Raw genomic sequence first — 26,300 nt, 5'->3', positions numbered from 1 at the left:
CTATCACCTTTTAATTCATCCATAATAAATATGTATTTAGTTTTCGCCATCAGATACAATATTATTGTATAGAGCAGGGGTTCCTAAAGTGTGGTCGGGACCCCCCTGAGGGGTCGCCAGATTTCTTCCAGATTTTTTTTATTTTTTAAAGTCATCTAAATTTGCTCATTTTACCCATTATTGTAAAAATATAGACAACAATTGTAGTTGCATTTCAAATAAAACCCTGCAAATAAGCATATTTCATTAGTTTTCTGCCTTTCTTTCTTGCCAGATGACTCCTAAAGTTAGGGTTAGGTTAGCTAACATTTAATTATGTAAGTAAACTCATTTTGAAGTTGAAGTAAATGAAGTATAAAGCAACATTTAACCACTTCAAGGGACAGTAGAGGTCAAAATGTCTTTGACACCTATATTTTGGGGGTTGCGGGCTGAAAAGTGTGGGAACCCCTGGTGAAGAGTAACATTTCCTGGCTATAGTTGCCAAGAAGAAAACTGCCTACCATGCAGACTTCAGGTATCTCGTCATGTTGACTCAGAGGAACTTGGCTGGGGGCCTACACATTAGCTCATCTCTCACCTGCAGCCTGTTACAGATATTGAATCTGTTCTTTGTGATGGTGTAAGAAGTGAAGAAGTCAGTTTCAGGGATTTTCACTCGCAGTCGATTTTAAAAAATTATTTAGGGAAGCTAGGAAGTGTTGAAATTGTATAAATAACTAAATTGCACCATCCTTTTTCAAAATGTAAAAGATATAGCTTTATAGACTTGATTGTATGGCTTGTACTCAGCTCATGACTCATTCCAGTACCAGTTTGGTAGAGGAAACGCCATTAAAGTGGTTCCTCTCTCGCTATCAAAACAATAATGAGCAAATCCTCTTACAGAGCTTCAGTTTTCGATCATCGTGTGGCCCTGTTTGTTGTTTCTGGTTAAGTGCTGTAACATGCTTGAGGTCAAATAAAGCAAACATGTTGAAGAGGCCTGTGACTACCTGTTACTCATCACTCTACACTCACATAGACAGGTAGGGTGTGTCCACACTGAAGTCCAAACCTATTGCATAATGGGTTTAGGGCAGAGCCTCTGTGATGCAACACATGGTGAAAGGGACTGTAGTGAATGCTTCCTTTCACATATGCAAGCCTAAATGTTACAGGACATGCTATACTATGCATGTGCTAAAACTGGAAAAACTGACACTAAAACACACACGCATGAATCACTCTGTCAGGGGAACAGCATGGGGAGTCAACATTTCAGCCCTGCCGAGTTAACCTCCTCTGTTTTGCACCATTAGTCAAAGCTTCTCTGATTGAGAGCAGAAAACGCACAGAGGAGATTACATGAGGTTAGCCCTTGCTTCATTCAGACCTCATGGAGTTGTGGTGGATGGTGCTTACCTCATGGTTTCTCTGTGTGCGTGCTTGCTCAGGGTAGAGATTAAGCTAGTACATCACCCAGAGCAAAGTAACACACAGGAAGGATTCAAATACACCAAACACAACACTCTGCAAATGATCAAATATGTTCCCTAAAGGATGCCAGCTCTGTTGGAGTAAAACTTTTGGTTTCACAATGTTTTATTTCCTCTCTGCATTGGTCAAAAAACACAATAAGGGTAACATCTAATTTAACTTGAAAGGTTATCCGTGTTGTCAGCACGAGAGAATGAAAACAGTAAGGGTTGCAGAGAGTCAGCACATGATATCATTTTTACTTCTCATTATTAGCTTGAAATAAAAGTGCATCAGAGCCCAGATCAAACCTGAAACAAGTTGGGTTTGGTTGATAAAACTATAATTATTTTTAAAAAACTCATGAAAACGACACTTAAAATGTTTTGTCTCTTCAAATTCATGTACAGTAAAGTAATATCTTACAGAATACATTTTAGTTGTCTACAAAGTTTTGAGTTATCTAACTGACATCATAAAAGTGAGCCACAATGTCACCAAAATAGTTTATAAAGAGGGAGCAAAACTGAATACAGTTTATCTGTATTCATATCTGCTCACATAGGATGGAGTTTTTTATTCATCCTGCACTGAATCAGCCCACCCCTGCTCTTTCTCTCTCTTTCTCCTAACACACACACACACACACACACACACACACACACACACACACACACACACACACACACACAGTATCATAATGTGTTATAAGCCATCAACAACTTTACTGTCACAGGTAGTATGTGGATATGTGTGGAGCACCACCAAGTGGCCAAATAGGGGATGGTTTTATTTTTAATCTCTCTCCACTCCACTGTCCAACAAATGGATCTGAAAGAGGCAACAATGTACAACAAAAGCAAAAATAAATCCAACAAATCTGTAAAACTAAATGGACGTAAGCATACATTTTTATTTGCAAAAAAACAACAAATCAAAATAAAAGTACAATACATTCTTAAAACCTTTTCTCTACAAAACAATTTCACAGAAATTACCTTGGAATGTAGATTCCTATTTTTCACTTTTATGTCTCTTATATATATATAGCCTTATATTTATGTGTTTCCTTTCGTTAAATAATCCCATGTCAGTGTTCATTGTGTACAGTAAACCTTTTTCCTGTAGAGGCAAAGAAAGGGTCTTGGAGGGCAATCTGACAATCATATAGTCAATAACAGATCATTAACTCTATTCTTTATATACTGTGTATGTCCAGCTTTAAGCCCTCCAGCCGTCCTCCATCAATATAAGTACCATCTTGCATAAACAGAGGCATTAGGAGCCCGGCCTCCAGCCAGACTAATGGGGGGAGGTGGGGTCCTGCTGGACTGCAGCTGCCATTGAGTCTCCATCACACCTCCTGGTCTCACTCAGTAGTCATTAGAACCATCTCTGCTTATCAGTCAGAGAGGCACATGGCTGGCTAAGACCTCTCCTGCTTATAATGTAAGATAGCAAACACACTGACATGTCTGCGATCATTGAAGAGAACTATATTTCCTTCTGTTACAGTGTTTCTGAATTTACAATGATATTATAGCCCCCAATAAATAACCGTGTATTCATGCCTGTACCCAAGCTCTTCTGTCATTAGAGGAGTTTAAAAACTGCCTGCAGCCAAACCCTGATAAAGGCACACATTTGTGAAACAGCCATGCCTTGCCGCATAGTGTCTGTCACAGGGACAGGTCACTGTTCTGCTGTAAATTTCTATCATCTTAAAAGAAGAGGGTCATTGTCTTCAATAGCTGAGTATTCCCTGTCTTTGTAGAATTCATACATGTGAGAAAGATTTGTAATACCTCAAATTAAATATATTAAATGCAATACTCAGCTGAAACAATAATGTGATAACATTAAAAGAAATGCAGAAAGCTGTTGTGCCCTCCTTTTACAGTTTCTTGTTCCAGTTTGTGCTGAGGTTATAGATCTGGAGGGAATAGAGGATACTGTTACTTGAGTTAAAAGATGTAAACAGTTCACAAATTCAGTGTTTTAGGACAGAAAAAAGCACCCCAAATGTCAGTGCACCCAAATTCAGTCATTACAAATAAAAACCCAGGTAGCATTAATATGGTTGTAGTACACAAAACTAGTATAATAAAAGCAGCGGGGTATGTATAATATTTAAAGGATATAAAAAAAGATAAAGGCAGACATAAGTTTAAGAAAAAGAAAAAGAGAGGGAGAGAAAAAGACCAAAAAAACATAATAAACATGTGTATTAACCAGTATTTGTTCGGAAAAGGATCTTTCTGATTAAAACAAACTGTTTGGTAATATCAGGCATTAGTAGAGCTTCAGCACCTGGTCACACCGCTTAATTATATCCAACAGGTAGTAACTGATGCATTAAGAAATACTTTTTACCAAATACAGATTTCCTCTACTTTAGCTACGTCACCATGTCTGAATCTATCTGAATAACATGTTGACACACATTCTATTAGGCTCCCATGTAAGAGCGTGTTAGAAAAACAAGATCTTAGGTTGTCTTCACATCTCCTTGTTAGAAAAAAAGGTGCTTTCTGTCATCGTAAGCACACATAAGCAGCAACACACTCACATACACTTATATATATATTTACATACTCACGCATTCACTCACACACACACACAAACACTCAAACACTCCAAAAAAAAGTAACAGCTGCTTTTCAGTCTGTCTGAAAACATTGCACCAGAAAAGGACAGAGAGAAGGAGAACAAAAATAACTCTCTTCTCTCTGAACAGTAGTTCAGTCAGTGAGGCAAAATGATGACTCAGGTCTATCTGCCTTAACAGCTTCTCAGAATTGGACTCGGTTTCCTCGCATGGAGAAGCGTACAAAAGTGGCCGGTGGCAAAACAGAGGCACCCCTAAATGGAGCCTGTTTCAAAAAAAGGCAGAGTTCAGGCAGTGAGCGAGCTCCTACAGGTCTCTCTCTCACACACACAGTGGATCTGCAGGAGGGTTCAGATACCTCCAACCAGCAGGGGAGGCTATCCCTTAGGAGTCCCTTTTTTGTTCTGTGCATTCCACATTCCTCGTTTGGAGTGATAGTAGTGAAAGAAGTTCCTTAAACGTAGTCTCTCTACCTCCAAACCGTTCTGCAATACCCTGGAAAAAGAAAGCACTTGGTTAAAACGGGGATCTTTTCATAATGCTGTTTTAAGAATGTAACAAAGGATCGGGGTAAAACTACTTTGTCCTGGCTGCATCAAAGCTCTCCTTTTAAGAAAGCCCAAATGTGCAACTCAGTACTGCTCCAAGAGTTCAGATTATTTAAAGTTTTTTTTGGCAGCTGACCATTGGAAACTATAAACGCCTATTGTCTTGAGGTAATTTATTTATATCTAGCTGAAACTTAGGTTAACAACCATAGCATTTGTTCATGGTCATGGTTCTTAACAACGGTTACTTGTCTTTGGGAGAAAGTCCTCAAAAACAAATATATCTAGGTGGTAACTAATGCACAGAATTTTTGTTTTCTTTGCTCAGGCTTGCATGAACTTTCTTTGAGCAGTGATCTAGTTTATTGTAAACATCTGGAATCATTACACCAAGAACATGTGCATTGCAGATCATCTCTTTGTTCAAACTACCTCTTTTTTTACTCTGAATATTATTTTTGTTTTGCAATTGTCCTTACTTGCCCTCCAAGTTATCACACTTTATTGCTTTAATAAAAGGGGCACAATGGGGCAATGCAGCAAAAACATTATCATTGCATCAAAACAGTTATTCATTTTAAGATATAAGAAGTATAATGTTAACCCAGAACTTCAAAAGGTATCATAGTGGGGAGTAAACATCTCTGTGATACAGTCCCAGCAAAATGATCTGTGTAACCTTTTACTAGTGCTCATTGCAGGATTATTGCTTTGGTTTGTTGCTAGGTTACCTGTCCAGCAGCTCCCAGTCCTCTCCACCCCAGCGGTCTTTGAATTCCTCTGTGTTCATCCCTCCAATCTTGTCAAAATCAGACTTATAGATCCCAAACAGGCCGAAGCCGTTTACCTCCCAGTAACCTGCAGAAAAACAAGAAGCAAGCAAATGTTATCCCCATTGCACACCATTGCATCAACAGCGATTATAATAAATTAAAGTTTGATGCCTGGAAAGTGCTTTTGATGCAAATGTGTTTATAATGCATGCAAAGTGAAAACTTGTATTAAGAATTTATTGGGCTGTCGTTTACTGGTCAATGAGTTTGAGTGACGAGCCAGACTAAAAACCTGAAAATTATGTAAATAAATTAGTCATTGTTCAAGCATCTGCCTGCGTGTGTTGTTTTTGTGTTACCATCAGGCTCCAGTGGCGAACTGCCGCAGTTGAGTCTCATGACAATGGGAGCAAAAGCAAGTCGTCCTTCCACACAATGCTTCCTGATGCTTTCCAATATGTTGAGAGGGAAGTGGATGTGCAGATCACACAGAAACACAATGCTGTGACTATCCTGTGAGGGGAAACACAAACAAATCCACATGAACACATGCACTCCATGTAAATAATCACAGGGATTTCCTATGCTATAGAAAAAGAAAAGTCTGTTTGATAATTCTTTGTATCAGCTTGCTCTGAATGGAAGCCTACATACACCTAATATTGGATCCAAAAAAAGTGCATTCCTGGAACCAATCAGCTATTGTCTGATGAGAATATAACCTCCACAAGCAACATTGAACTTTTTGGGCATTCTGATGTAGCCAACGGTTAGATATGAACAACTTCAAGCTAAGACTCCCTTGTAAGTTTATGTATTGTTCACACTCTTATAAGCAACTTGAGAAGCGACCAAGTGTTCAGTTTAAAAATAAGTTTCCCTTCCAGATGCGTCAGCACAAAAAAAATACTGTCATTCCTGTTCTACTACAGAGTAATGCCTGTTTATGTACTTTTGGTGAGTCTCAGTTTCACTGTAAGTAGTTTGTTACACGGAGGCTTCCCTATGATTTACTTCACCTGTAATAACCTGAAAGTGCTCTTTCTGTTCTTGTGGTTTATTTGCAACTCTTAGGTTTTCCATTTTGAGGACATGACAACATTATGATGCAGATTTGTAAAAGGAATACAAACTTTGTCAACTCTGTCCCCAAGAGAGGGAGAAAATATCTTCTAAGGTGCTTATGTGTAGGATGAAGGTCAGATCAATCATTTCTGATGCATTGCAGGAATCTAAACCCTAATTGGCTTTCACAGTACAGCACTTAGATGATTTGTCGTTCAGTTTGAAATTGTCAATCTTCATAGGTGCTTTAGTTGTGTTTTCATGCAGACGTCACTTTAAATAAAGTTGAAGTACAGAGTATAAATAAACAGTAGTAATATTACTACATATGGGAGCCAGGAAGTCATTTTGGCTGATTCCATCTGCTTTTGCTCTCTATTTAGACTTATTTTCTTTTATGACCAAAAGCCTGCTGATTTGTGATTGGTAAATATCAGACTACACTTGTACTGCAATTAGAAACCAGAACATTTTCCACACAAAAATCCACACCCCTGAGAACAGTTTTAAATGTTAATGATCTGTTAATAGTGATAAAAGAAAATGGAGAAGACTGGGCTCTGTCTTCACTTCCACAGCCTGCAGGTCATTCAGACATGACTGACAGCCCAGTCATCCCACCGTGGCAGTGCTGACACTCAACTGAGGGATCAACGTCTGTCCAAATTTCCAGCTGCTTCACGCCCCCTGTGGGTTTGTGTATGTGTGTATATGTAAGATAAAAAGAGTGCGGGTGTAAGGGCACATACACACAAATAACCTGTGAGAGGGAATAGATGTGACAGCTATGGCATACACATGACAGAGGCAATGCAGCAAACTGTCTGAGCCATTCCCCGTCGCCCACAGCTGGGCTCTGTGGGAGAGGACGAAGGGAAACAGGAAGAGGCTCGGAGATAAGGGCGAAATCTGCAGCCAGTGACAGACCAGCCTAGATGTGATATATTCATTATGCATGAGTGTTCTCTGCCTGTCCATCAGCCAGTAAAGGTCATGTGGTCAGTGTGAGCTGCTGACCTTCAGCAAGTGGCTTTTTTTCCTGGCTGCCAGCTCACATATTGTTTGTTTCTCTAACCTCAATAGTGTCCACTCCGATCTGCAGTCCCGCTGAGCGCTCAAAGTTCCCCTCTCTCCTTAGATATTCATATCTGTCAAAACAAACACAAGCAAACGTCACTTAGAAGTCTTAAGAATATTTAAAACTTTTCTAAAATAAGTTTAAAGTCCCATCACATGCACGCACCTTGGCACGCTGCTGTCTCGGAGCGCCTGCTCCACATCCATGTCCTCACTCTCAAAGTCCACAATGATGATGCTGAAGTTGTCGTCCTTTGTTTGGTGATGAAGGTTCTCCATGTCAGAGATAAACTGCTGTACCCAGCGAGCCTGGTTTTTCACTGAAGGAGAGCAGAAACAATGGGAAGATTTATGAACATGTATGACAAGTAAAGGAAACAAATTGAAACCATGATCATTCCTAACTTCCCTTTAATGATGCATGTGCTACGTTACATCTTGATATGTGGAATACAAAGCCTTAATACTTGAAGATTAACAACAGGTTGGATAAAGATTATTCAGTCTTCAAGGTTTAACAAAATGTTTTATTCATAAGATTCAGATTTTAGAGTTAAAGAATATGTTGTAGACAGAATATTAACCTCTCAAAGTTTAAAATATGTATCGTACAGAGATGTTTCGTTTTAAAGATATAAAAACAGGTGTAATATAGGCCATCTAGTTTGCAAAGTTGCCTTATTGACCTACCTGGCACCACAAAGTGCACCATCACATCCCTCCTCCACTGCAGCATGACCGGCTGGCACAGCAGAGGCTTAGCATAGGTGGTGCTCCAGGGGGTCGCTCCAAGCTTGGAAGGGGACCTGGAGGAGGGAGGGGGTGCTGGAGTGGTTAGGGTGGACGTGGCAGGGGATGGGACCAAAGCTGGTGCAGAGGCTGGGGCAGAGTCAGTGTTCTCAAAACTCTCCTCTCCCTGCCTGCCTCGGTGGAGCAGCAGGTAGATGTATTCTGATAGTCGCACCACGCTGCGTCCTCTCTCCATCAGCTCCAGCTCCACCAGGTAACGGTTTCCTCTGGCTGAGTCACGCCGCTTCTCAACATTTATGATTCGCAGCAGGGTGTAGATTCTGATGTGCAAATGGAAAGAAAGGGAAGAAAAGAGAGGGAGTTCTATGAAGGTGGATAAAACAGAAAGGGTACTTGTGCATTTGTGTAATAAAAACCCCTTTAATTATCCTCACTACTGGATTAATTATAACTGACTGTAAGCAGACCACTTTAAAAATGTAGCTGCTTATTATCTGTGGTGGTGTGCAGTCAGGTGGTGTAATGTGGAAGGAAAATGCAAGCAGAGAAAAGTTAATGGCCACGCTGCTTTACAAAGAAAAAAAATCAACGTTTGTAAGCAGTGCAGCAGAAAGTACTCATCAGAATGTTAGCAGACTGCTAACATTAAGTCAAAGCACCAGGGCATGACCAGGGTGCTCACAGAGAAAATTACTTCTTGCTTTACATAATAGTTAGCGGAGAAAACCATAATTTGAATTTACAAGGATGCAGGGAAACAGAAGTCCTTCCTTAACCTCTCATTATTTCACTCCTTCCCGTTTATTCTTACCCTCCGTTCTTTTCGTTGAGCTTCTCCATGTACTGTGCCAGCACGTCCACCACCTCACTCTCTGCCAGCTGCAGGTTTCCCGACACGTTACATCGCAGGTCATTCCAGTCGGACCGCAACAGTTCAAAGTCCATTGGATTCACTGAGAATGTCCTCTGCCAGTTGATGCTCTCCTCTGCCCAGCCTGGCCGAGCCTCCACTTCCTCGTAGCTGTAGTCTGACATCTCGCCCTCCTCTGGTTCTGGCTCTGGGTCGGTATTAGAGCGGTTTGTATCCTGCTCTAGATCTGTCAGGTTGGCATCTGGGTCAGGATGCTGCTGGGACTCTGTGATTTCTGAGGTCCTGAGGTAAGAGGTGACCCGTGTTTGGCCTTGGAGTGTGTTTTCTGTGGAGTTCAACCTTAGTGGGGTGACTGGAGGGGTACCTTGATGATGGGTAAGTGGGCTTAATGGGTCTCCTTTCTTGGGTAGATCGGTAGTCTTTAAATCCTGATGCATCCCTTTTCTCCTGCTTTTCTCTGGATGTTTTGACTTCTGTACACCGTCCATCTGCATGTTAATGCTGCCATTGTGAGGGGGTGTCTTACCTTCTCTTGTGGGTGGATTAGGCCAGAGCTGAGGGGCACTAACAAGACTTTTATCCCCTGCCACATGTCCTTTGGCACCTAGGTTGACCAGCCTTGTGGTCTTCCCAGTCTGGTACAGAAAAACCCCTGGGAACACCTCTCTGGGATGCCGAGATGCCCTCTCCTCTCTCCTTTCTCGACGCTGCTTCCCTCTCCCTGTCCTTTTCCCGCTCCTTAGCGGGTCGAGGCCTGGTGATGTAGATCTTATTATCCTCCCTCTTCTCCTTTTTGTTTCCAGGGAGCTTGTTGTTGTTAACTTGGAGGTGGTCCCTGTGGGCGGAGTTGCTAAGGATCTGCTTGGCTCGGCTGGCGAGGGCAGAGAGGGAGGACTTTTGGGGGAAAAGGAGGGAAGATTTAGACAGTTTTGGCGGTGTTTCAGCTCCCTTCTCTCCTCCTCCTGCTTTCTTGCCAGGACCCAGCTCTGCAGGACCAGTGCGGATCCAAGACAAGGAGCGACCCCTGACTAAACTGTCCATGTCAGGCTGAAGCCCCCTGGGTTCTGTCTCTTCCTCAAGTCCTCTTCTGGTGTCCTCTCTCAGATTTACTTTCATATGATCTCTCCCCCAGTCTCTGTCCAGATCCCTGCCATCTCTGTGAGGAAAATGTCTCTTTTCTCTGCGGTGTATGATACTGTTGGCTGCTCCCTCCTCTTCTTCATCAGGGTCCTCCTCCTCTTCTTCCCCCTCTCTGCCAGCTGGTGTGGGCGCAGGTTTTGAGAGCTGGTGGGAGGGGTTGGAGGTGTGGCTGGTCTGGCTGGGATTTGAGGGCTTTTTGGGTAGCTGTGTGCCAACGATCTCTGCCTCATCTTCTGTATCTATCATCTCCTCTTCTTCCAGGAAGTCTAGACACAGCAAGAAAACATGAGGGCCTGAATGTGAGTGTCACTTTCCATATGCACAAGTCAGTGTTGGTCTAAGATCACTTACCATCTGGGTTGGGGAAAAAGAACGATCTATCATCCTCTTCTTCATCCATCTTCATGTATTTGTAGAAACCAAACCTGGCAAATACAACAAGACGCACAACACATTCAACACACATTAAGAATCACACAATTACAGGCATTTGCTAAAGGTTGAAGTTATACTGGCAGCTTAAAGACTCAGGAGGGAATTCACTAAGAATGGATTGCGGCTGGTAATGGCACTAAGAATTGTGCATCATTTGTCCCGCTATCTGCTCCGTCTCAGGGTCTAATAATATTAAAGCACCCACAAAGTTCTGCAGCTCCGTGCAGTTTGCCCCAGTCTTGTGTTTTATTGTGACAGACATGAGCTGTACGCATCTCCACAGCTTGCTGCACAAAGCTGAGCTGTGCGCGGTCACCCTGACAGCGCTTAATTATATCCATATAGAAAAGTAAAGTCGTTCCCATTATATTGTGGAGTGGATTGATGACTGATGAGACACAAATTGTACTGTATATATCCAGTGTGTTTCTTGAAGCAAGCTAGCAAAAAGCAGCTTGTCCAGACGGCGAAAAAACAAACCGTCATGTGTAATTACACTGCTTACATGTGCAAGGGTTAAACCACAGACAGCCTCAGACTGATTCAACCCTTGTTTATTATAAAAATAGTCCGGTCAAAGTTATTTTCACATACTTCATGTACAGATATATCATTTCGAGGTCATCCAGAGTACAAGTGTTGTCTTAATCACTGAAATGTTAGAGCGTTACAAGGCTTTTAAATACTCCAGTGCAAATACCACCAACTCTCAGCAGTCACTAACAATTTCACTCTATCTATGCTTGGCTGTTAGCACCAGAATCTGTGAATTAGGTGATTCTTGCAGTGAGTCTTGTTTGCATAGAAAATGGAATATTTTGCTCTAAATGAATGCATAATAACTCTAAATGCATCAAACAACACTGTTGCACAGCAGTGTAACCATTTAACCCTTTGCATGTGCTTTGTGAATGAGACAATGTCTTTTTGGCTCATTTGCACAGGTTAAGTAGGTGCAAAAGATATGCGATCCTTCAGTGAATCATGCCCCCAAGCATGGGCAGATGGTTCTACCACTTACCCTTCCGGTAAGAGGTAGCATGACTTGCAGCAATTAAATCCCAAAACACTTCCAAAAATACTGTTTTTCTGCATTACTAGTGTTCTTGCTATAATACACCAGACAGAGACAAATGTTTCATAAAGTTTCTACCCGATAGAGCCAAAAGTGTCCTTACTTTTCCAGGTAGATAGGGGACTCTCTGTAGAAACACTTGTTTTCTCGCTCCATGTGGGTGAGACGGGTAAAGTCATTGGGGTAAACAAAGGATAGATAGACCTGAAAGAAGTGAAAATTTCAGTTAGAAAATGCCTCCTCTCTATGAAAACACTGATAAAGTCGTTTATTCTTTCATGTATTATACATTGCATTATCTTATGTGTTAATCATTAAAGCCACAGTGAGGAGTTTTTCAATGTGAAACAGATTAAAATTAGCAGTGATGCCTCTTTAAGACACACAAAAGCTTACAGGACTATCAGCAACACAACTGATACATCTTTATATTTGTCCACAGGGCACGACAAAATTAACATGCACCAAAAGTTTGCCATGGAAGTTTTGAAGCTGTTGTGAGTATCTTGTTATGTGTTGATTTGGAAAGAGCAGTACTGCCCCTGTCTTTGCTGATTTTGTCCTGTATGTATTTAAGCTGTGTTTTAAATGACATTTCTCAACAGTATAATCTGTAGCTTTGTGGGTGAACATGTAAAAAAATGTCTGCTTCTGCTGCATGCTGTTAATCACTCCGTCTGACACCTTCCTTTCAGCAGTAGCAGAAGCAGCAGTTTCAGGCATTAGTAATGGTCATGTAGAAATACTCAGACTTTTCCCTTGTGGTCTGATTTGCTTTTGTAGCTGGTAAAGAGGCATTGTTATTAACACCAATCTATTTTATAACAGGCTTAAAACTCCTCACAGGGGCTTCAATGATCAGATCAAGAACAGTATTCAAATGAAATCAACCACTTTCTCATAGAAAGTAATGCTTTTCATTTCTCAGGGATCCCTGCTAAATATTTAAACAATGTGCCCAAATTCCATGCTGTTATTTCCAGCTCGTCCTTTGTCTTTGCAGCTACTGCAGTAGCTGATTTTGTCCTAGAGGGGGCAGCATTGCTCAACACCAGCTGCCAGATGCCTCCTTTATGTGTTTTAATTCAAAGGGTGAGTTGCCTAAAGTAACACATATCTAGCTTCTCAGTTCTTGTGTTGTCAGTCCAGTGGAACTTAATATTACGCTGACTCTGCAGGGGGATACTTAAAAGAGAGTATAAGCCTCCTGCCATAACTGAGTGCACTTCTGATGACCCCGAAGTCTCATTTGAGTAGGAACTCACTCTGTTATACATACTGACAGAAAAAAACATCAGTGTGGCAGGTTTTTTTGAGTTCCAGAGGGAAGGTGGTGAAGAGGTGACTTACAAATTGCAGGCCCTGGTATCTGGCGATTGGAAAATCTTTGACTACATAGGTTGGGGAGTAGAGACAGGCAGGTAGAACATTTTCCAGCCGGGAGGGGTCGATCATAGGAGCTGAGGACACAGAAAAAGAGAGAATAACAGGTACCAATAAATATCTGTTTGCAACAAAAATAAGAGGAAGGAAGACGGGAGATGATCAGGGCAACGGAGAATGCATAAAAAATGGAACACAGCTGCCAAGATGAAATGACAGTCTGAATACAGCTAAAATGACAACCCAAAGAGGCTGTGAGCCAGACCGTCAATCAGTCCGTCAGAGAAAATGACAGGCTTGAAAAAGAGGATGAGGACAGGAATAGGGGGCAGCATGAAATGATGAGTGGCAGATTTACTGCTGTAGAAGGTGTCCCTGGGGTCCGGCTTCAGCATATCCGCTCCGTGCTGCGTGATGCTTCCTCCCTCCAGACCATGAGGCGAATACTCCGCTGGGAGACGGATGTGACTGGCCAAGGTCTGAGGGATGTGGTCGACGCTGTTCATCTTCAGGTTGGACTCGTCTGGAAAACACGGAGACAGAGTCTCATGATGGATAAATTTTGTGTTTGCTGTGAGAAGGAAAATAGTTATGCACATTGTTTGTCTTGCAGTCATAATAAAAACATTCTGAACATGAATAATAAAATAGCAGAGAAACAACAAAAATAAAGAAGCAGATCAAAGATGAACAAAAGAAGAAGACGAAGAGGAAGAGAGCAGAAACAAAAGCTGAGAAGTGAAAAAAGTTGGAAGAAAACAAATACAGAGCTGAGTCATAATTACAGCAATCGATAGCAGGGGAGGAGGAGAGAGCATGTGTGATTAATGGCATGTCAGGAGCAAGGCCTGATGGGAGAAATGCTTCATAATTAAGAGGGTGGTCAGCATCATTTCTATCCTCCAGAGGGAGGAGTATGCACATTCAGTGTGTGTGTGTGTGTGTGTGTGTGTGTGTGTGTGTGTGTGTGTCTGTGTGTGCACAGGAGGCTATACAGGGAAAGCCTTTTCTTAGACCTCCTCTCGTGAATAACAATAAGACATCTGTTGATCACATTCCTCACAAGCTTTACAAAGACCAATTAATTCTCTTGCTTGTAAAATCTTCAAAACAAGCAAAAAAACAAAGACACCCTTTCTCTTGCTTTGATGATTTATCATCCTGTTGCACACATTTAGCAGGGTTGAAATTAAAGAAACAAAATTACAGCATTATTTCTGTACGGCAGAGTAATGTCAGAATGTAGGTATGTGAAGGTGTAAAATCATTAAAAGGCTACAATGGAGAAGCACTCATCTGTGTATTTCAACAAACAACTGCCCTGAAAACTACAATCACACAACTGAGACAAGAATTTGGCCTGAAGCCATGAGAAACGATATTGGAGCTTTATTGAACTGCTCTGCAAATTAAATTACGATGTAACAAACCATGAAGAATCCTGACACTTATGATGGTTTAATTTGTAAAAACTCAATACAAGTGAAATAGCTGAACCTCAAAGATAGATACTGAATAAACCATGCAGGTGAGATACGGATGAATGATCATATCTTCTTTAAAAACTGTAAGATAATTAATCACTGTAAATTGCTTACATGGACAGACCCAAAATGCTCCACAACCTCAGCACAACAGATCCCAATTCTCTAAGCAGGGATGTGCCCCATGTTTGTGTTTATTTGTATCAGGCTATGCTGAGATATGTTCAAATAAGTCAGTTCTTCTTGTTGAATTCTCTATTTATTCATGTGGTATGTTTGAGAGAACTTCCCTGTTTGTTATCAAACACTTGTGAAGGAATATGGATTCCCTGTAGAGCAGGGGTGTATCCAGACTTTTTAAAATGGGATGGCCAAACTGGGGCACTGACATAGGCTGGGGTGGCAAGGGTATCTGTGGGCACCATAGACTGTATAAAATATGGACGTAGGATCCGTGACGTCACCCATCTGTTTCTAAAGCGCTGTTTTGAGGCCAATCGTCGGCAGCAGCCATATTGCTTCTGTCGAGCCACTGTGACGTAAAGAGGCGGAGTTTGAGCCACCTAGCCAACAGCTGCAGTGTTCCTGCAGTCAGCTGTGCCTCTCATTGGAAGACTCGTACACAAATTAAAACATCCACCTACTATGTCTTCATCTACTTTAACAAGTCTCATTTAAGTATCATACAGTTGTTATAGAAACACAGGAGAGTGGCGACACATACATTTCTTCGGCTTAATTCTTTAAGGGCTTAAAAAAAAGATATCTGTCCAAAGTCGCAATTAACACTACCACAAAAATGTGATATATTTTTTCACATAGAAAACTACTGCCAGTCTGTAACAACACAGCCGAAAAAGTTGATTTTAGCATAAGTCCCAGCTCGACAAGGCAAATAACCAATCAAAGCTTAGGATTGAGGGATGGCACCTGAGGTGGCCAATCAGGTTTCAGAGATGAGGGCAGTGCCACAGCCCTGATGTACAATAATTGTGGTGAACTAAGTTAGACTTTACCAGCTATATCTTTGTGACTACATTAATCTTGGCGGGTTAGCAACGCTATCTCACAGTTAGCTAAATTACTCCTCTCTGTGTTCAAGCAGTTTCTCTACCTTATCGCTACTACAGAGGTCGATGTGAGAAACCCAAGATGCCTCTGTTGTTATCCTTATAAACAGTGTGCTTGAGCCAAAAGTGAATGTTTATGCCTAGTTCATCACACATGGTAAGAGGGAGCATGCACAACCGGTTCCCAAACGACTTTTTATCTTGGGCAACTCAAGATAATTAACTTGTGTGCACAGGACAAAAATGATCACCTTGCAGGACTTCAGAGGCTCCATAAAATATGAAATAAAAACTAGTAAATTATGTTCAGATGAGAAGTGAAATAAAAAGTGTTGTAACATCGCGTCATAAGATGTAACTCAGGGAAATACAAGTTGCTGTGAGCATAAAGGGAGGAGCAGGGATGAAAGGGTGGAGGCAGGGATGAGGAGATGGTAATGTTTGAATCCAGCAGGTTACCTCATAAACCACAAAAGGCCCCCTTCACTTCACTTCACTACTCTTCTTTAATGGTTGGTCATAAACATGATGGCATATGTTCCCCAGCAACCCACAGCTTTGCCCAAAGTTTCCACCCCACACATCATTTCCTCTGTTTTTCCTCTTGTTAGCGATGCTGAAACCCTGTGACACCCTGCTATTCTAGGAGCTTTAGAGGTTAGGCATCTACTGAGGAGCTGGTGCCCTCATCTCTACTATGAATGACAACTGCAGAGAAAAAACAGAGGCAGTATTTGACTCTATGGTTTCTCTTTAACCCCACACAGAGAAGATGGGGCATTCTCTAAATAGGGCACGGAGCAGCTGCCCACTGAGAGAAAAACAAGCAATGAGGGGAAATGTCTGTCTGAAGATGTTAACAAGATCATGACAAAAAATGTAAATTTGCCTGAGGAACAAGAGAGATGCACAAGATCAAAAAACAAACTCATGGTCTGCAGATCAGAACCAGGCTAGATTAATGTTGTTTTTTACAGTGTCATTTCCCTCTCTGTGTTTTGTAAGCTCTTTTCAAAACCTAATGTCTGGAAATAGACAAGAGAAAGAAATGTACTGTCACCATCATTAAACCTGTTTTACCTCCAAGACAAGATGGCAGAAAAGCTTGCCATGCTGTGTCTTAACATGACAGAGGAGCTCTTACCTGTGTACAGGGAGATGTAGGCGGAGTCGATCACTTCATATTTCAGACCAGGCAGGAACGGGCGCCACTGTATGCATAAAAAGAGTAAGAGAAAGAGAGAGATGGAATTGAGTGAGAGAAGAAAACTCATCACCAACACGTGGAACGCATATGGTGAGCAGAAAGCGTCCATCATTGTTTACAGGCCAAACTGTGACACTGTCTGTGCTATTGATCCGAGCAACATCACAGGATCGATCTGATGCTGGGTTCTTGTATAAACACAATTGAGAACAGAGAGAGAGGGGAGAAAAGGGAACAGAAAAAAACAGAGTGGTACATGAACAGAGAACAAGAAATGTGACGCCGTGAGGGGTAAGGCAGGGAGGGTGAAATCAGCAGAACAAGAGCAGATATAAAAAAAGAAAATAGAGCATGAGCAGAGGAAGAATGGAGGCGTAGGAATAAGACGGTGATGTGTAGGTGTTAAAAGGAAGATCTAGTAATGACCTGAAAACAGAGAGAGGCATGAAGTGAGAAAAAAAAGAGGGAGAGAGAGAAGGTACTTTTCTTTAAATAGATTTCACAATTACCACGTCACTTCTGGTTACCCAGGATGTAATCACAGGAGACAGGTCATTTTGCAACCCTCGGGATGAGAATACAAATATAAACACCCGCCTTGGCACATGCAAATGCCTCTACATATGTATGCACAACAATCGCACACTCATTCTCTGTTTTAGATTGTGTTGCAGTCACTATTTTGTCATTCATGTAGCACCGGTTCTGGCACCGATCACTGATACATACAAGCAAACCCAGCATTTGTTGTACACTTTATTTTTGCTGTATCCTTACCCCACACACCCAGGCTGACACTAAACCACAAGAGAGGAAAGCAGAGTAGGAAGACGCTTAAAAGAACAACAAACAAGGACACAGAGCGAGATCACGCTGAGCAGCAGCAGGTAGCAGCTCAGTGGGCCTCCAGACGCCTCAACATTGTGTCATTATTTTTAGGGTGCTAGTCCTCAAGGTTAAGTCTGTCTGGCTGACGCAGAGGGACTCAAGGAAGGACAAAAAAGTTACAATGACATATGAGCTGTAGTTGTTGTTGAGGAGTTGGACTTTTACTGAGTTGGAGTTTTAGTTTGGCCATTAAAAAAATGGTAGTATTTAAGTATGCAAGGGATGTATAAAAGTCCAACAGAGAGCCAGCTCTAACAATAAACAAGAACTTTTAAATTCATCGTTGTTCATGACATTATCTCAATCAGCGGTTTCCTGTGGTGATTTGTAAAAACCATATCATCAAAATCAGCCCAATGACTCCCGACACATCCCCAGTCATGAAACGTAACTGCAAAATGGTTCAGCATTACAGATAAAAGCTGCCAAATCATTTGAGTTGCAGTACATTTAAAGTGGAAGTCAATTAAAGTTGACAATTTGTGCCATAGGCAGCACATAGAAAGTAGGTGTGGCCCTCATGTGATGCCCATTAGTTTGTGTGTTGAAAGCTCAATGCCACTGTTTGTTGTCAGTGGTTACTAAAATTGGACGTTGTAATTCAAACTATGCAGAGACTTAAAGTTATCAGAAAAATTAAGGAACTAGCTTGACTCAGAAGTGGGGCCACTTTATGGAAGACCTACACAGGTCTTTTATCAGCAGTTTAGTCGCCTCCTGTTGGGCATTAGAAAGAATGCAGGTTTAAGGCTCCAGCACAGGCATTGACCACACTTTTTAAACCAAAAGTAGACATATTTGATACAGTCTAGACTTCTGATTGGCTATGTGTTTTATCTGCATGTTTAAATGCACAAAGATCATCACAAAGTCCAACCCTGTCCTCTTAAAATAGAGCTTTTACTATAGTGACAAGTTGCCGAGACACAGGGGACATTGACAAGAAGAAGAGAGAAAAGGAGATGGAATGAAGGAAAAAGACAGGGTCAGGATCCAATCTGGGCCACAGCTGCAAGAACTATGCCTAATGGTATTTGCTTAACCAGGTGAGAAAGCAGTGCACCCTGAGTCCATCCTTTTTTTTTGGCTCAATGGAGCTCAACACGCAGCTGCTGTCATCTCAACCTTAGAGCTAAAAACTTCAAATACAGCATGTGAATCTATGTGGCCCTACATTGGCAGTGTGTTGGGACTTATTTGTCTTCTTTGACAAGCTCTGATTTGTTTATCCAAGAAGGGTAAATATACTGTAATCTATTAATATGTGTTTGCACGTGCACCGTAGACTAGTAGTTTAATACATAATGTTTCTTTTGGGTGTGTATGCATCCTCTGCAAAATAGTGTTGACAGGAAACAGCAGGAAGAAGTACAGGCCTGCTTGCCAGCCCCACTAGTTCAACACAGATGAAAGAAAATCAATATCCAAGGGGAAATAATAAAAAGAACCAGTGGCAGAGCAAAATGGGCAGCCAGCAGTGAGGTTTCATCATGCCTGGACCACCCAGTGACATATGAGTGTTTGCTATTGTTTCCATTCAGCAGGTCAAAACAGGGCGATACCGCAGACCCAGAGTGTGCTTTGATGCCGGCTAAAGTGACAAACATACAGTGATTTGATTCCAGTTTACACACACATTCAGGTAGTTTTCCTCTGGTTCCATCAGACACAGGTTATTTTTGGCCTGCAATGATTAGAAGTTTATTGCTTCTGAGAGAGCTGACTACTGTTGTGTTTGTTTCCTTTAATTCAATCTGCTGCTCCAAGGCCTCAGGCTCTGTGGGTATGGAGTTGTTTTTTTAGTGTGACATATAAGAAGCAGCGACATAATAAAACCATCTGACCTTTCCTGGTTTTACGTAAAATCAATTTAGATTTAAGGTGTGATGAGATTAACAGAGAGTTAACACTTCCATTCAGTGGCACTCCAGTGCTGAATCTAGGGAATAAATTATTGTTAGTCAGTGTGGTCTTAACTTTCTCACTTTAATCTGTGCGTCTCTTCATCACTCAAACTCTTAGACATTATCTAATAACAAATCATTGAACTTGCAATGAAGTGAAGATCTGAGGAAAGATTATTCAATTTGTAGAAAAAATGCGACTCTATATTGATCGATATTATCATTACTTTTTATTAATTTAATGTTACTTTTAAAGGGTCGGTTGGATGAGCTCGCAGATCATTATAATCAGCCCTCTCACTTTAGTAACACTTAAATTTCAAGGACAGAACAATCTGGAAATCGTATGTAACAGCAATCGAGATCAGTGCAGCCACTAATCAGGGACCTACTTCCTAAAAAATATGGATGATGTAGGACTGAAAAACATTGTGGGCATTTAAATGATTTTCTTTTTGTAAAGATATCAAGTGAAGAAGAGGCTAAATTAGACAATAAATGTATCCAATCAATTAGAATCTAGTTTCTTGGGGTCTCTTGGCAGGAAAAAAAGGTATTATATAACCTTTATTTAACCAGGAAATGTTCATTGAGATTAAACGTCTCTTTTCCAAGAGAGTCCTGGCCAAGATAGGCAGCAGCACAGTTACAGAGTTACAATTTTACAATAGACATAAATACAAATAGCAGATGCATACAACAGCTACACGACAGGTACCTCCAGAAAAACAGCATGTCACACTTAAACAAAACATCTACAGACAGATGCTTCAGCCTCCAAATCGTTTAAGGACCGCTTCAAAGATATCATATCAGACTGTTTTAGATCCTTTTGTAAAGCATTCCCGGTCGAGGAAGCAGCAAACCTGAAGGCCTTTTTCCCAAGTTCAGTCCTGACTTCAGTATTAACTGTCTCCCTCCTTAAAGACAGACACAGCTAACTCCACAGTGTTTCTGTGCAGCTGTTTTTACTACAATATTTTAACTATCTGCTGCTGAACTCAGCCTGGTAGTGCTGAAAGTTGTGAGGTACACACCCATGTAGTCCGCAGTCAATTTGCCGATACTTGAACCACAGCCTCCGCTGATTACTTGTCTTCTAATCTTAGGAGTCTTTTCAATCAAACCAGCTCTCTTAACCTGGTAGCCTAAATAGGTATTAAAGTGCATCTGTTACACAGAATTTTACAGTTATTGTATCAAGTGTGCACTTGATGACACATTCCTTTATGTAAACAGTTATTATAGTTCACTTTGTCCTACATTGAAATACCAAACTAACCAATTGTGTTGCAATCCAAATCTGAAGAGAGCCCTCAATAACTGCACTAACATTTTATTTTTGATGATGCAAGCTGAAACTGTTGAAAGATTAATATGTGGCCAAGCTTTAAAATCTCTATCTTACATAGTAATGGGGTCGGAGCTAAGTGAAATGGAGAGAGGTAATAGTGGGAGAGTATTTCCAGTCAGATCCTTTTTGCTCTTTTCATGGCATTTATTGATAGAAGAAAAGACAGAGCGCGGTTTAAAAGCCAGGTATTTAAAATGATATTTGATCGACAATGACAGGTGCAGACAGCCATTTCATAAAGTCAACTGTCCAAGTTGAGTTGTAGGACAGCAGGAAGAAGGATGTTGAGAAATGAACTGAGGATTGCTCAAGTATATAAAATGTTATTTTAGTAATGTCTGTGTTTTTTTTCTTTCTTTTAGTTTAATTTTTTTAACTACCCAGAGTTATCATTATGTGCTGGATAATGGAGGTAGACAGACAAGACAAGAGGGAAAGAGGAAAGTAGTGAGACAAGTGCACTCCAACAATGGGATACATTTTTTAAACCATAACAGCTTCAGGTTATTGAGTTGAGAGCTTTGCGGAGTTTGACACATGGCATTATGTATAATTGCAATGTACAAAATGTCACTGACTACAGTTTGAAAGTTAATAATGAGATCAACAAATTGAATTTCACAACTTAGGTACAAAACAATGAGAGGACAGATAAAGTTGATTTAACACTCAGGTGAGAGAAATCAGAGATGCGGACTGGAGTATGAGACTTGGACTTGAGTTGCACTAAAGTTGCACAAAAATGTGATTTGAGACTTCATCAAACCAAAGACTTCAGACCCGGACTCAGAATCAGGTATTGGGACTCATGCACAATCTTTACATTTTGCATTTTAGGTCCATTAACAATACGAGCTGAACATCAGTCCCTTACATCATGCGTAGCCTCCTGCGTATGGTGCACATGTGGCCACACTCCACAGATGACACCGTGGAGAGCACATCACCCGCACCTGCTGCACTACAGTGTTTCCTACACATTCAGAACCTTGGTCCAATTGAGGTCAATATCTCATGTTAAATATGAACATCATACTGCTGTATTAACAGAGTCTCAGTTTTGGATCATCATCAAAAATCCTTGTTCTCACATGGATCACCTGTTGTGATAAGTGAACATCTAGTCAAACATTTCAAAACACATGAGTAGTGTTGTTTGGTCCTCAATATTAAAACCATGAAATAATTAACTGGGACTTGCCGCTGCCCTAAAAATATGGAAACTTGACTTGGACTTGCCCCTCAGAGACTTATGACTTTCCAGCCACTTGAGGCAAGACCTTGATGAGAAAAAAGACTTGTTCCTGCCTCTGAGAGAAATGGACACAAATGCTGGACCAATGACCAAGCCATATAAAATGTCCTTCATAATTTAGTCTGACACTTATTGTGAGTCTGACTGAAAGGTCAGCGACAGCACATGTGCTTTAATTAACCTGCCTTTGTGTGTCTGTTGCCAGGCTACTGTTTGACCAAAGAAACTGTGACTTTATTGAGGATGACGTGCTGCTAACAGGCCCAAAATTATGTTGTGTTGTCATGGTGTGAAGTGACAGCGAACAACCTAATGAGAGAATGTATTAATAACCTTAAAGTGTTTTTCAGCTCCTCTGGTTAAGTTGTAGTTAATGGACGGTAGCACTTGATATCAATAACAGTGGAGTATAACATGTAGCAACAATTGATTTTAACCTTCTTCTTACCAAGAGCTCAATGGCAATATCCATTCCATGTTTATTTTTAAGGGTGAAGGGATAAACTGTGGTTTAACTATAGTTTCCTGGAGTTTTGTCTTTGTTTGTTTCTGGAAATTACTGGGTTGCTGGTGGTTCATTTGAAATGTGTTAAATGCTTTGTGGTCCTGTACACCTTGTTGAACTACACAGAAATGATAAGCTTAATGTGAGTAATAAAAGCTTAGTTGGCTCATTTTGAGAAATTCATAATGAAATAGAAGGGGGGGGCAAGACCACGAAGCCAAGGTATATTTTTACCAGGAATTAAACAAAAGGTCAGGGAGGGTCACCACGGCCCATGCCCACACAACACCTTTTTATTTGATAAAAATCAAATCAAATCAACTGCACATTACCTACATCCGACTGTAGAGATACAACAATTATATGACTTTAAACAGTCTGATGAGTAGTTTGTTTCAGTTTTGGCACTCACTTGATTGGTCCATAGCATGGGTGGTAACATTATTCAATACCAGCAGAGGTTAGCTGTATGGCCGAGTCAGCAACAACAGATGTTATTCATATTATTGGAGATTATTTACACATACATTTCTGTCTTTTTTTCATGTCAAAGCATTCTTATAAACAATTAAATGATTAGATTGAGGGTGTAGAGGGCTACTTTTGACCCACAGGCTGCATATTATAGAGGTCTGCATGGTAAGGCTTCAACTATTAAAGGACTTGAATATGTGAACAAAGGTTCATGTTTATCTTTTCAACAGCAGGTGGGATATTTCATAGACCAAAGTGATTCAATGATGGACTAATATTTTCACCCACAGAGCCATGCTGCTAACAGGGCTAAAAACATGTGTGGCCAAAAGTTCATAAAAAAACACGTTTTTCCATAGAATACTGATCATAGTTGTGATGTTCCGAGTTAACAGTGGTAGTTGTGATGCATGAATGGAGTTCCATCAAAAGTTACACTAGTCCTCAGTTTGTGAGGATCATTTCACACAAACCTTTTGAAGAGATTGCATCTCAGTGAGCCAGAGAGAAATTATCTAAACCGACTGAAACAAGTACAGTTTACCAACTGGTACTAACTCAGAACAACCAGCAACCATGTTTGCAAACCAAAACAGTTCCCTCATCGCTCAAATGGAGCTTGTTAAGAGCTTCATGAAACTGACTCCAGAGGAGAGGAAGAAGGAGGTCAGGAGAAGGATGTATGAGGAGCTGAGAGCTGTGGAGATGGAGCGCAGAGAGCGTGCCATGAACCAGCTCAAGATGGAAAGAGAAGAACAGGAAGAAAGGGTGAGAAGACAGAGAGAGAAGTATCTGGAAGAGATAAAGATACAGGAGGCCAAACAGAGAGAGGAGGAGGAGAGAAAGGCCAGTGAACTGAAGGCCCTGCAGAAAGCAGAACAAGAGAAGCTTTGCTGGAAAAAAGTGATGCAGGTGGAGGAGGAGCCAGGCAAAAGGCCCAGGTACACAACCTGTGCTCTGAAAGAGGAGCAGCAGGAGAGTCAGGAGGAGGCTGAGCTTTACCGCCCACAGAGAGTGAGAGACAGAGCCAGCCATGATCGCCTGACCTATGACCTGAAGGCTCCCAAACATCAGGGTAAAAAGAAAACCCTGATGAATAACTGGGTTGGAGAGCCAAAGACAGACAGCAAGCCTGTCAGAGAGAAGCCCGACCCAGTCAACTCCACCATTGCTGCAAAGAAGGCCCCGCAGTCTGAAGGTTTTTATCATTGTTTAATCAAAGATTTTAATTACTGCACTTAAGTTATACTAAGATGTATTAATTCTGAAATAATTTTTGAAGTTAAGTCAGTTTTATTTTAATTAATTTAATTTTGTTTATATGATTTTGATTTCAATTTACATCTGTATTATATAGCATGCCACTAAATATTTAACTTTTTAAATCAGTAATAAACTCTTATTTTGTCCTGTGAGTAAAATGTGAACTTTGATCTTCTTTTGACTTCAGAAAAAACAGACAAGCAATCACCTAAACCCAAAGAGCCCAAGCAGTGGCTGCCAGACATACTGAAGGTCCAGTACTGGATGGGCAGATACCAGGACCATAAAGAGAAAAAGGATGAGAAGAGGAAGCAGAAGGCTGAGGAGCAGTATGCTCGATGGACTGCCTTCAAGGCGAGCAGAGCCAGCCATGCTTTCCGGCAGAATGACTCTTACACTGGAGGATTTGCTGCAAACAGAAACAGCATCCTTAAATCTGTATTTTAATGTTCTTCTTTACTTTGTTTCTGTGTTGTCTCTTGTTTAAGCACAATAAAACTGTGGTGCAGTGAAAACATTCAAGTGTACTGATTACGGTCTTACATAAAAGGATGGTTAAAATGTGTTTACATGTATTAAAGTGAAACTATTTCACAAACTTTTGAGTTTGTCTGGTGATCTTTAGCCACCAGATAAGAAGGTCAGAGTTGTTTCTTGTTTCTCGCCTCTATGCTATGCTAAGCTAAACTAACTTTCTCATAACTGCAGCCTAGATGCTACCGGTAAAAGAGTCTGCGGTGTAAACAAGTTTAATGTAAGTTTAATTGTAAGAGCATGGTTAAAATGGGTGAATTTTCTCTATCATTGCAAATGACAGAAGAAATAAAACATTTGCTTCAATTGTCAGAGCACCAGCAAACTTGGCTTGCAAAGTCTTGTAAATCCGTAACCAATAGTAAAGAAGCGTGAGGGGTTAGTCCCACTTGACAATGTTCACACTCAGTCTGATAAAGATATGAACTTTACATCAACTGGCAGTTATCATGTTCCTGTAATTCCACATCCACATGTGTGATTGTGTCATCAAAGGGAATTTGAAATACTTCTATGAAATCAATAATTCAGAAGCAAAGGTTGTTTCATTTCAGTGGCCTTTAACTTTGGAAAACCAGAAAGGCATCTTAACAATCAGGCTTAATATATAAAGGGACCTCAACTGCATTCTCAGAAAAATGACAGTTCTTTCGGGCCTTCTTCAGTTAAATCAACCCAAACAATGTGGGAAAGCAATGAATTATTAGTACCAGAGTAAAGGTGCAAAAATTAAATGGCGTCGTTTTCAAAAACTGATGATAAAATCATCTGGAAATGAATTAATTCGCCCACAATTGGTCATTTACGCCATCAAGCAGACGCCACCTTGCATCCGTAATATTTCTGCTGAGAGTTGCACATGCATTACCATCGTGTCCTGAAGCCAGGAGATTTTCACCCTTAATGCTGCAAAGGAAAAGGCTGTCAGCAAAATTTGCAAAGCAGACCCTGTCTGTCATGGGAGCATGATGTTAGTGCACCAGTGTTTAAGGAGAGGGCACAATGGATGTCTCTCTTTAGAACACTAACAACTAAACAGTTCAAAGTTAAAGCAGGGTTCCCATTCTTTTCCAGAGATCATTTTCCAGGACATTTTCATTGATGATCAAGCTGGTATGACAGTCTAAATTTAGTTCCTAATTTAGTTCCTAAATAGTCTAATATGTTCCTCTCAGTGTA

The 26,300-nt window shown here is 40.9% G+C and overlaps 2 protein-coding genes across 2 annotated transcripts in view; one reads left to right on the top strand and one right to left on the bottom strand.

Moving 5' to 3' along the window:
• Positions 1-2,353: 2,353 nt before the first annotated feature.
• The window catches only part of b4galnt4a (beta-1,4-N-acetyl-galactosaminyl transferase 4a), a 209,213-nt gene continuing 185,266 nt past the window's right edge, over positions 2,354-26,300 (bottom strand). The window contains 13 exon segments of the mRNA XM_034685728.1: positions 2,354-4,561; positions 5,346-5,472; positions 5,747-5,900; positions 7,528-7,600; positions 7,696-7,849; positions 8,220-8,599; positions 9,091-9,861; positions 9,863-10,556; positions 10,642-10,715; positions 11,904-12,004; positions 13,151-13,260; positions 13,542-13,706; positions 16,882-16,948. Coding sequence (XP_034541619.1) covers positions 4,444-4,561; positions 5,346-5,472; positions 5,747-5,900; positions 7,528-7,600; positions 7,696-7,849; positions 8,220-8,599; positions 9,091-9,861; positions 9,863-10,556; positions 10,642-10,715; positions 11,904-12,004; positions 13,151-13,260; positions 13,542-13,706; positions 16,882-16,948 — 2,988 coding nt within the window. The 3' untranslated portion in view covers positions 2,354-4,443.
• Positions 23,785-25,104, top strand: LOC117814415 (trichohyalin-like). Its single transcript, XM_034685729.1, has 2 exons — positions 23,785-24,522; positions 24,775-25,104. Exons 1-2 carry the CDS (start codon positions 23,901-23,903, stop codon positions 25,032-25,034), a joined length of 882 nt encoding a protein of 293 aa, XP_034541620.1. The 5' UTR covers positions 23,785-23,900; the 3' UTR covers positions 25,035-25,104.

The sequence above is a fragment of the Notolabrus celidotus genome, chromosome 6 (genome assembly GCF_009762535.1).
Source record: "Notolabrus celidotus isolate fNotCel1 chromosome 6, fNotCel1.pri, whole genome shotgun sequence".
Classification (NCBI taxonomy): Eukaryota; Metazoa; Chordata; class Actinopteri; order Labriformes; family Labridae; genus Notolabrus; species Notolabrus celidotus.
This window is presented reverse-complemented; position numbering and strand designations above follow the sequence as displayed.